At 36.0% G+C, this 12496-nt stretch overlaps 1 protein-coding gene across 1 annotated transcript in view; it reads left to right on the forward strand.

Moving 5' to 3' along the window:
• The window catches only part of LEPR (leptin receptor), a 103844-nt gene that overhangs the window by 50103 nt on the left and 41245 nt on the right, over positions 1 to 12496 (forward strand). Inside the window, exons 8-11 of the mRNA XM_032610117.1 lie at positions 3766 to 3911; positions 5735 to 5879; positions 10010 to 10300; positions 10460 to 10577. Of these exons, the coding sequence (XP_032466008.1) occupies positions 3766 to 3911; positions 5735 to 5879; positions 10010 to 10300; positions 10460 to 10577 (700 nt within the window). The remainder of the gene's footprint in view (positions 1 to 3765; positions 3912 to 5734; positions 5880 to 10009; positions 10301 to 10459; positions 10578 to 12496) is intronic.

Below are 12496 nucleotides of genomic sequence, written 5' to 3' on the forward strand. Positions count from 1 at the left end.
TAAAAGCAGCTTCTGGAATGATTTAACAGCAGTATAGATATCTCTGCAATTGTAACTTAAATTCTTTTTGAAAACAGTTTGATTTCTTTAAATCCTGGATCCGTCTAATGAATATTTATTGCTTGGTTATTACTTTTTCACATCTCGGATAACTATTTCTGAAAATAATTGAAAGCTTGTTTTTACCTGAATTTATGCCTTCAGTAAGCATTTCTTAGAGGCTCATGGGTGTCAGCCACTGGCCTAGGAGCTGGGGAAACAATGGTGAATACCTCACAGAACAGGGGCAGACAGTAGTGGGCAGAGAGAAACAGTAAAAACATAAACAAATAATTTGCTGTACAAATCTGACCTTAAGAAAAACTCAAATAATAGGCAAAGGCCCATATTTTCAGTGCAAAGATTCCCCAAATTTATTTGATCAACTGGAATGTATAATTACATATATTCAGTGTATTGAGTTATTCAGTGTGAATAATATAGGCGAATGTTAACAAACTATTAACTCAGTTTTGTATGTGTATATTAAATTATATATTACATATGGTACATAATTTTACGGTGCTACTATTTTACATTTACATTTCCTAAAACGATTGTATACAAACGCTTTATATGCATCTCTGCATCATTGTTTTTGACATCACTAGAGCCACTTTTCCAAGTATCTGACACACTTTCCCACACCGCTTTACCTTCACTTCTGTCTAAGTTACTGAGGAAATAGCACTTTTTGAATCTGCATATGACATCATATTTAACATTAGGACTTTAAAATAACTTGTCCTCTAGGGATATATTTGTGATCTCCACAATGTAATTACAATGATATCCAAGGAATTCAGTCATGACGTTATACCACAGGGAAAAATACAAAATCTATAAAGTATCATCATTTTCTGTTTTTAAAACCAGTTCTCTCTGGTGATTTTTAGAAATATTTAGAGCCAGCATTGAATTGTTTTTAAAAGTAAAGTAGTTAAGAGAAGTTGCTGCGATAGACTTTATAAGAACCTTAAAAATGATTTTGTCTTATTTCGGATAATTTTGGGGAAAAAATCTTGCCTCGTATTGGGATATATGTGATAATATTTTTAAAAGTGCTATGAAAGAAATAAGAGAAGTTGTGTGATGGAGAATGTCAGGTGTAGGGGCTATTATTTCAGTTAGAGATGTCCTCTTTTAGAAGATAGCATTTAAGCTGAAAGAAAAGAGATAGCCATGCGAAAACAAAAGGTGCTCCAAGCAGGAAGAATAGCACTCATAAAATTCCTGGGATGGAATGAGCTTGGAAGTTGGAAGAACCAAATACAAGACTCTTTTGCATGGAATGAATGAAGTAGGAGAATACTTAGAGATACGGTTAGAGAGTCATCTGGGTCCAGGTCATACCATAAACCAGGGTTACAACTTTTGGATTTTATTCTAATTGCAATGGAGGCATTTGAACCAGGAGAGTGATATGATCAAGGGTGTGTGTGTGCATGTGTGCGTGTGTACGCATGCCTATGTTTAAAATTTATGCTGCATGTGAAGAAGGAAATTGATGAGGAAGGAAGGAAGGATAGTTGCAAGAGTAGAAGCAGAGGAATCAGATAGGAAGCTGTTGGAATTGTCCCATTGGCTTAGGGTTGTTGCAGTGGAGAAGTAAAGAAATGATCAGGCTTGGGATCTATTTAGGAGATGGTGCTGACTGAACGTTCTAGTGGATTGGGTATGGAGTGTGAAGGACAGAGAGGAATCAAGGATAATAGTTAGGCTTGGACCTGGGTGGTACCAGAATAGTGGTACCAGATGCTGAGATGGGGATATTAGAGACGATTAGGTGTGTGGCATACTATGTTTGAGATGCTTATTAGAAACCGAAGAGATGTTGAGTATGTAGTTGGATATATGAGCCTGGAGTTCAGGGGAGATATATATTTGGGAGTCTGTAGCATACAGATGTTTATGGGATTGTATGAGATCACATATTTAGAGTTCAGTGAGAGAAAGACTGAGGGATGATGAGAGAGAAAAGAGGAGTAAAGGAGTGTGGTGGCCTGGAAGCCAAGTGAAAAAAGTATTTCAGCTACTCACGGAACAAGCAGTAGGAATATTGCTGAGAGATGGAGTAAAATGAATCAGACAGTTGACATTGGATTTGGCAAAGTGTAGTGACCTTGGTAAGAGTAGTTTCAGTGGACTAGTGAGAAGAAAGACCTGATCAGAATAGGTTGCTCAGGAAAATGGGATGCAAAGTGGAGAAAGTGAGTATGCCAGCTCTTTGGAGGAATTTTCCTCTGAAAGAAGCAGGTAGATGAGGTCTGGGACTGAGTACATAGGGGGTCCAGGGAAAGATTTATTTTTAGATTTCTAATATGAAGACATATATGTATGCAAATAGGAAATGTAAAATAGTTTATAATTTTATGATTTCACTTCTGTTTGGTGTCTTTGTTTTCTGTCTTATTGGTCACGATAACTCAGTGAATTTCACCTGTTGTTTCTGGACTTTACGGTTTAGATATACCTGCTTTAAAGTAACTAAAATTTGTAATATGTCACAGAAAGTAAAAACTTCATTAATTTTGACTCAAGGAAAGAAAAATACTATGACTAAATTCATGAAAATATGGAATGTGTAAAGAATGTGCCATTTTATTTCTTGAAAATAAAAGTCAGTAAATATTTCAATGTAATGGTGATTTCTGTGTTCATGAATAATTCCTGTTAATCACAAAAATCTTGAAAACATAGAGATGCACAAAGAAGGAAAATTATTTTGTTCATTTATTATCTACTATTTTGGCATTTATTTCTAATTTAATATGTATTTACAAATATCCTTTAATTTATAAATTTTAATAAATCAGGAATCCAAGTACAGATGTTGTTTAATAAACTTTTAAAACTAACAGTATTAAACATTTTCAATATTATTCTCTAATATGATTTTTAAAGGCTGTATAGATTTCCCTTAAAGGGATGAATCATGATTTATTCAATCAATCCTTTATCGTAAGATGTTTGCGTTGTTTCTACAAATGATTTAAAGGTTATATTCTATGTTTAAAGCCACACACACACAAATCTCCATGTATGAATATACACAAATGCATAGGCGTACATAAAAACACATATACACATGAACTCAGAAATTATAAACTGAGTTAAATACCCCATTAGGATAAGAAACTCCATCCCCATTTCTGGTGACAAGCCAGGTCCTGCTAATGCTGTGTTTACTGCGTGTAAGCTGTGCATGGTTTGGGCTATTTGAATGGGTATATCTGGATTTGTTGCATTTTAAAAGTAATAAATATACTGAATTTGCATGCATATTTACATGAATTTGCATGAATATATGCATTGATTTTTGCATGCAAAAGTTATATGCATTTTCCAAATAGTGCTCTGTAATATACTTTTTCCACTTGTCATTTGCTAAAACGGTGGGTTTTGTCAGGGGAGGATTCAAATAAGCATAGCAAAAGCTAGGTTAAATAAAGTAAGGCAGGCTTTTTTACAGCAGGAATTCACATTTATCAAAATAACATCATTTACTGGTTTATAGTTTTTACCATGTAGGGAAAAGGAAATGAAGATACATGGATTGCTATAGTAAGGTACAGGAGTAGAACCAATATTTTGGTTCTGTAAGTAGCCTTTGAATAAAGACATTTTAGTTGACAGAATAGGATATGCTAAAAACTCATTTTGACTTCACTTTATGATTATCATGAAAATGACATGACTTAAAAGTGTTGTTTTTTTTTTCTTAAGTGAAGCCTGATCCACCATTAGGTTTGTGTATGAAAATCACAGATACTGGTAATTTAAAGATTTCTTGGTCCAACCCAACATTGGTACCATTTCAACTTCAATATCAAGTGAAATATTCAGAGAATTCTCCAAAAAATATGAGAAAAGTAAGTATATTTTAGTAAATAATATGAAAAGTTGAGAAGCAATTAAGGAAAGGTGAGACCCCCCTCCCAATCCCATACAGAACACCTCTGCATACCAAATGTGCATACTGCTTCTGGAGCAGAATCAGTCATAATTTAATGTCATACCACTGGCTTTCATTCAAGAGCAGCATAAGAAATGAGCGTATATACAGCATTTCTGCATCTTCCATAAAATGATTTTAGAAAAATTGTTTGATGTTACTCAATATGTCTTACATGTAGATCCATGTTATATTCTGAGGAGCATGACAAATTCCTCCCAGAATTTACTGCGAGGAAAAGTTTCTTTTCCAAAAGTTTATGTATATTAAATTAATTCTCTGTCTCTCTCTCTCTCTCTCTCTCTCTCTCTCTCTCTCTTCTTCTCACCCTTCCTCTCACTCTCCTTCTCCCTCTCCCTCTCATTAACACCACACACACACACACACACACACACACGCACAACTAATGGCTACAAGAAGTTCAGATACAGAATTATTGAATTCATAACTATAATATTTTCACGTAAAGACCTTCTCTGGTTTCTGATTTTACATGTCATCCTTATTTTTTCTTACTGCTCAATGTATTTCTTTACATGCAGTACAAACATGTATAGTGTGTCAAATCCTTTTTTCATTCTTTCAGTAAGTATTGAGCGCCTACTAGGTGCCAAGAACTCAGGATCCATTGTGTAGTAGAACAGGATGAGGGGAGCTTGGGAATGCTAGCGGGAGAGGGTGGGTTGAAATATTAAATGGAGGTAGGGGAAGCTCTCCTTGAGAAGGTGATATTTGAGCAGGGATTTGAAGGAAGTGGTGATGTAGATATCTGGGAGAATTGGGGTCTAAATAGGGAAAATAGCAATTCAGAGGCCCTAAGCTGGATGAGAAGCTGGAGGCCAGGGTGGTGAGTGAGGGCAGTAGTATTAGTGGATGATCAAAGAGGGGGAGGGGAGGAGGAGGTCATAAAGAGCCTGGTGGGCCATGCAAAGACTTCGGCACTGTAATTTGTGAAACTAATTGTTATCTAATTTAGAGGTAAAAACCTGTCTTTTTAGATCTGGGCTAATTTTTTAAGACTTTATATTCATAAAGAACAGAATGAGAATCCAGTGTCATGTATGGAAAAAGCAGTTGAGGCTTCTCTGGGCTTTAGCTTTCTTATCTGTAAAATGGAGACAATAGGATTTTAACTACAGGTGATCTGAAATTGTTTAATGCATTTCTGATGCTTTTCGCCATTTTTAGTCTGCAGTGCTCCACAGTCTTAATGAGCCAGGGAGTTCAATATCTTTGGAGTACATCATTGGTTGTTTCATGCAGTTAGGTCTCTTAGATATTTTGATTCACTATAGCTGATCATCAGCCTTGGGTCCTTAAAATTATTCATGCCCTCCTTCTGTGACACTTTGCTCTAGGAATGCTTATAGTTCTCTGTCCACCCCTGTGCATCATCTTCTACCGTGTGTGTTACAGATGTCAGCAGAGGCTTGAAGCTTCCCACTGACTTTAGCTGTATCTCTCAAATTCTGAGAGGTCAACATTCATTATCGTTCAGTTAAATGCTGATTATCATTGTGATTTTTGCCTTGGACTTACAGGCTATTTAAAATGTTATTGACTATTGTCAGTCAAACATTTGTTATTGGGTTATTGATTTCTTTTAAATTCCACTGTGGCCAGCTAACTACTCTGTAAGATTTTAATTCTTTGAGATTAGTCGAGACCTGCTTGTGATCAGTTTTGGTAAAGGTTTCACACCGACCTGATGCTCTGCTGTTTTCACATAATATTTAACAGGCTGATGAGATTGTCTCAGCTACATCTCTGCTAGTAGACAGTGTGCTTCCTGGGTCTTCGTATGAGGTTCAGGTGAGGAGCAAGAGACTGGATGGCCCAGGAATCTGGAGTGACTGGAGCACCCCCCTTACCTTTACCACACAAGGTAGGTTTTATAAGAGTCACTTCTACTGACAGGGGAATATGGTTCTTGAATTTGCCTTTGGCATATTATATGCATCTTAAATTTTGTGGCAGTAAACCTAAAGGAGGAACACCATATTAACTTTTTTTTTTTTTTGTGGTACGCGGGCCTCTCACTGTTGTGGCCTCTCCCGTTGCGGAGCACAGGCTCCGGACGCGCAGGCTCAGCAGCCATGGCTCACGGGCCCAGCCGCTCCGTGGCATGTAGGATCTTCCCGGACTGGGGCATAAACCCATGTCCCCTGCATCGGCAGGCGGACTCTCACCACTGTGCCACCAAGAAAGCCCCAGTTTTCATATTTTTAAAGGTATCTTTAACATCAGAAAAACTGCAATTTATTCACAGCTTCCTCGTGGAGTTGAGGTGCAGTATTTTACATAGAGGTCCAGGAGTCTAATGGTGCTAGCCCTGGCACAAACCAGGTTGTGACTATAGGAAGGCAGTTCATGGTCCTTTGACTAGTTGTCTGATCTGTCAAATGTGCAAAAATTATTCCTACTCAAACTCACTCAGGTTGATTATGGATATATGGAGATAGCAAGTACCATGTAAAACACTCAGCAGATATTCAACACATTTAACTTGTGCAATATCCAACAATATTACCATTAACAGCTAGCCTTTTACTTATTCAACACAGGTGTGTCCCTCTAGTGACTATAGACATCCCATACAGAAAAACCTGAAAATGAGTGAGGAATAAATCCAGACAGTGAGCAAACGGCTGCTCCAAAGGGCAGAATTTGTTGATTTAGCAATGAGTGTAAAGTTAAGCTTACTAATTTAACAAACTTGGATAGCTCCTATGCCACTAAGTGGTACTATGCGATTATTAAGGGAAAGACAGAAACTTGCCAAATAGAAAGTAGACTAGGACACCAAGAGTGGGGAGAAAATCTTATACATTTTAGTATCTCCCAAGCACATTTCTCTATCACAGTATTGTCTACTGTAATGATGTAATGCGTATTAAATCACAAATAAAAGGTAGAAGTAGATAGATAATTCCTTATTGATTAATAATAATAATATTGACAATTATAGGGTGCCTCCTGTGTTTAGGCACTGTTCTAAGTGCTTTGCACGTACTATCATTTTATCCTTTCAACAGCCCTGTGAGATAGGTACTGTTATTCCTGTTTCATAGACAAATTGAGAGTTAGATAGGGTTAAATAACTTGTAAAAGTTAATGCAGTTAGAAAGTAGCCTAATTCCAAAGTTCATGTTTGTAACCACTAGTAAAACAATTAAGTGCATAAATGTATAATTATGCAAGATTTCTGGTGGCACTAAAAATTGATTCTTAGGGCGCAGTGGTTGAGAGTCCGCCTGCCGATGCAGGGGACACGGGTTCGTGCCCCAGTCCGGGAGGATCCCACATGCCGCGGAGCGGCTGGGCCCGTGAGCCATGGCCGCAGGGCCTGTGCGTCCGGAGCCTGTGCTCCGCAGCGGGAGAGGCCACAACAGTGTGAGGCCCGCGTACCGCAAAAAATAATAAATAAAAAATAAAATTGATTCTTAAAGCTAGTAAGCAGTAAGCTTAATTACATAGAGCATTTCAGTGGAACACCTCATTTCCTTCATGATTCCTGGTAAATGAGGTTTTAGTGCTGCTTAGGTTTTTTAGGTTTAGGTTTGCTGAGTTACGTTGGCTGCAATGTCTGCACTTCACAGTGCTGACCACACTTGAGGTTTATTCCCTGAAAGGTGTGCAACAGCAAAGTATGTCTCCAAACTCGGGGACTTCCTGTTCTTGTGTAAAGGGATTTGAATCCTTCTCCCTTAAGTCTAGTTACCTAATATTATTAGATTCACCTCCATTGTTCACTAATAGGTGCTGTAACGGCATCCACCAAACAGAAACATTCTGTAAGATTGAGGTGTTAATTTGTTTAGAATGAGTTAGCACACCCACCTTATCATTTTCAAACAGTTTGGGTTTGTTTTTTAAAAAAAAAATAGAGGTTACTTGATGTATTACTGCAGACAGAATGCTAATTCTCAGTACCTTTGTAACTACTACTTTTTATTCATTAATATATTAAAAGTGAACCTACCAAGTTCACAGTTAATGAAGCACTGACTATTCCTAGTCAAGGAATTCTTACGGATTCTTTTATTTATTTTTAAATGGGGTATGAATCCCTTTATTTTCTAATTTTGTAGGTCTTATGTCTTTTTTAAAAAAAATTAGTTTCTTTTTTTGGCCACCCGCCATGTGGGACCTTAGTTCCCCAACCAGGGATGGAATCCACGCCCCCTGCATTGGAAGTGTGGCGTCTTAACCACTGGACCGCCAGGGAAGTCGCATCTTATGGATTCTTTTAAAGTGAATTGGATAGGTTCTTTCTCTATAGCTGTTGGGAGATCTTGGGCTTTTAGAGGAAAACTCAGGACCTTCCCAGAACTTACAAAGTACAAGAATATTGCAATTTACATACTAAAAACAACTTTAGAATTGCTGAATTCTTGTAGTACCTTTATTAGCTGCATTCTTGTTGCTGTGAAAGAAGAGGAGAAACAGATATTAGATAATTTGTACACTTCCTGTGCAGCTCTTATATCAGGTTAAAGAAAATATTTTGTCCTTAAAGAAAGATAGGGGGCTTCCCTGGTGGCGCAGTGGTTGAGGGTCCGCCTGCCGATGCAGGGGACACGGGTTCGTGCCCCATGCCGGGAGGATCCCACATGCCGCGGAGCGGCTGGGCCCGTGAGCCATGGCCGCTGAGCCTGCGCTCCGCAACGGGAGAGGCCACAACAGTGAGAGGCCCGCGCAGAGCAAAAAAAAAAAAAAGAAAGATAGGTAATCTTCTCCAAGAATTAAAAAAAAAAAGCTATTTTCTGGAGCTATGATAACACATTTTAAAATAACTTATCTAAAATGTTTTGATCCATGATTTATGTTCTTTTGAGTAATTCACTAATATTTATCAATAGAATTTCCTTTTTTAATAAAATTTATTAATGTAGATCCTGTAAAGGTATTGATACTTGGTCATGAGAAGAAAATCATTATTGTTTCCTTATTTTACAATAAAGAAATAAATTTTTTCCTGTTTATGCTTGACTGTAGACATACAAGATGCAAATATCTTATATGGATTATAAATATAAAGGCATTGGAGTTTAGCATGCTATTACTGAAAAGAGAAAAATAATAAAAACTAGTCAAGGTTTTTTTGGACTTGTTTTGAGGGTAATCCAAATATGTATGAAAACAGATATTCATATTCTATCAGCAGAAAATAGCTTACCTTAAATTGTACAACTGAAATACCCTGTTTTTGTAATACACTATGGCAGAAATAATTCCGTCCTATGTAAACATTCATTTATTTTTATTGTTTCTAATAAAACATAGAGACAAACTATGTTTCCAACAATAGGAGACTGAAAGAGTAGTATGGAATAGTGTATAGGCATTAAAAATGATATTTTAGAAAAATACTGATTCCCCTTGTCCTCAACCACAGGGTACTGGCACTAAATAACTTAAAATGATACTACAGAACAGTATTTACAGTTTTGCCTGCTTTGTTTACTGGTGCATCATTGATTTTACATTTCCTAACAAGTTTTCTTATTTAAAGCTTATTTCTCTACCTGCTTACTTGAAATTTTCATGTATCCAAACTAGACAGTGGCTATCACCATTTATTTTTCAGGATTTTGTTTTGTAGGGATTTGACTTAAGAACTTGCGCTAAGCTTCACTGATTCTGAAAGCAGAGTCTGATGGAAGACATACCATTGTGGAATTAGACTACATTTCATTTTCATTAATTTCCTGCCTATCAGTTAGCAAGTGACAATTACTGTCTAAAACATATTTTATAATGCATAAGTCTCTGTGTTTAGAAAATACTGAGGACATTTATGGAGGCTCAAGTCACTTGGGAATGGGAATGCTTGGGACACTTACTAACTGTACACGAACAGGCAGCTACAGTTCTGCAGTCTCTCAGTGCACTCATTTTATTTTGGGCAGTATAATCCTGAACGCCTTGTGAATCTTTTTTACATGGTATCAGTTGCTTACGTGATGTTTTCTGTCTTCATCTAACATCCTACCTTTTTTTTCCCCATTACAGATGTCATATACTTTCCACCTAAAATTCTGACAACCGTTGGGTCTAACGTTTCTTTTCACTGCATCTATAAAAATGAAAACAAGATAGTTTCCTCAAAAAAGATTGTTTGGTGGATGAATTTAGCTGAGAAAATTCCCCAAAGCCAGTATGATGTTGTGGGTGACCATGTTAGCAAAGTTACTTTTCCTAATTTGAATGCAACCAAACCCCGAGGAAAGTTCACCTATGACGCAGTGTACTGCTGCAATGAGCATGAGTGCCACCATCGCTATGCTGAGTTATATGTGATTGGTAAGAATTCCGGGATTTTCTTCATTTTATTCCATGAGATACATTTTTATTATGGACTCTATCTTAGAGTCCCATTGAAGATGTTAAGGAAATTTTATTTTCATTAAAAATGTTTTGGTGCTTTTGCTTTATAGTAATATTTTAATGTGTTTTAAATAGATGTCAATATCAATATATCATGTGAAACTGATGGGTACTTAACTAAAATGACTTGCAGATGGTCACCCAGTGCAATCCAATCACTTGTGGGAAGCACTTTGCAGTTGAGGTATCAGAGGTATGTATATTTTTGCTGTTTTATTTTTCTGTGGATATGGTGAGATAAACATCTCCTGTAGAATATCACCATAGCAGTAGTCTTGTAGATTTATTCCCAAAAGAGGAAGGTAGAATATTCTTAATTAGGATATTTTTAGAGGGTTAAATAAATTGGTGATTCTTGAAAAAATTCACACACAAAAAGATTGTAATTTGTTTTTGCTTCAGATTATTTTTTTCTGATGATCAGTTAATTCTTCACAGTTGCATTTTAGTTAGTAAATGAAATCCAAAAAATTAATGTCTATACATTTTAATTTGACTTGGAGAATTAGCTAGAGGAGAATATCAAGGATTATAGAAGCCTCATATCATTTGCTGAAGATTAATGTTTTAGAAAAAGGTTGGAGGTAGTGGTACAGATATTGTAAGAGATAATATGAATGGTCTTTAGAAATAGGTAAGATTATTATTATTTTTTAATTGAAATATAGTTGATTTACAATGTTATGTTAGTTTCAGGTGTACAGCAAAGTGATTCAGTTATATATATATATATATATGTATCTATTCTTTTTCAAATTCTTTTCATTATAGGTTATTATAAGATACTGAATATAATTCTCTGTGCTATATAGTAAATCCTTGTTGTTTATCTATTATATATATAATACTGTGTATCTGTTAATCCCAAACTCCTAAATTATCCCTCCCTCCCCGCCCTTTCCCCTTTGGTAACTATAACTTTGTTTACTTAATAAGGATTAAACAATTCTAGTAAAGAGTAATTTGCGTGGCTTTTTTTTTTTTTAACCATTCTCTGATTTGAAAAGAATTCAAGTCATCGTCTTCCTATAGTATTCTTCTCTCTACAGAGACCTTTATCTAAAATAATAACACTCTTGATTAGGACAATTTTTATAACATTCTTTAGTAGTTTTCAAGTGTGTGTACTACTCTTAAACACCCTGTCTCAGTTTGTACTGGGACTTTCAATTTGTATAGCTTGTGCTCATTTATTCTTAAAATCTAAAATTTCTGCTTGAAAAACAAATCCACTTCCTCAAATACTGTGTTCTGATTCCTATTCCTAATGCTCCCAGTCTATTCTTAAGTAATATTAGAAAAAAATGAGGCAATTTCTTTGTTTCTCACATGGGAATCATAGCTGTCTTCATCTTACCTGATATGAGAACTTTAAAATCAATAGAATATTCATGGCATACCATTTTACTTTTGTAATCTGTCTTTACTTTCTTTCCATGGCATTTTCACATTAAAAATGGTGTTTGTGGACAACTATTCCATAAGCATTTGGACTCATTTATCTTCCCAATATTTATAGAAGAACCATGAAACTAGCTGAATATATGTGTTCAAGTTTTTTTAACCTTTCTAAGGCCTCAGTTTCCTTGTCTGTAAAATGGAATGAATAATAGGACTTGCAGGGTTTCTGTGAGAATTAATGACATTTTATTTAATTATAGTTAAGTGATATGATTTCTGCTGGTAAACATTCAATAAATGGTTATATCTGTTGTGACGATAATGATGCTAACCTTTGGATTCCAAGTGGACTATTAGTGTGCTTCTGTACAAGATCATGGTTCTTATTTTTTATGCACAGATGACTCTTCATCCCTCTTCCTCATTTAACCCCACCCACCACACTGATTCACACACACACACACACACACACACACATACACACAAACAGTTGTAATTTTGAGGAAATAGGAAGAAAAAGGAGTCACAAAAAATGGAAAATGAAAGACATGAAAATTATAGATTTTTCATTTTCTTGTAACCTCCTTACTCCCATTCTTATGGAAACAGTAACTGCTACTTTAGCCACTTAAATACCATATTTAAAGCAAATAATGGCAGAAGGGCTATTGCAAAGAAGAGGAGAAATGATTTGTATTCTCTGAGGTGGAG

The sequence above is a fragment of the Phocoena sinus genome, chromosome 1 (assembly GCF_008692025.1).
Source record: "Phocoena sinus isolate mPhoSin1 chromosome 1, mPhoSin1.pri, whole genome shotgun sequence".
Classification (NCBI taxonomy): domain Eukaryota; kingdom Metazoa; phylum Chordata; class Mammalia; order Artiodactyla; family Phocoenidae; genus Phocoena; species Phocoena sinus.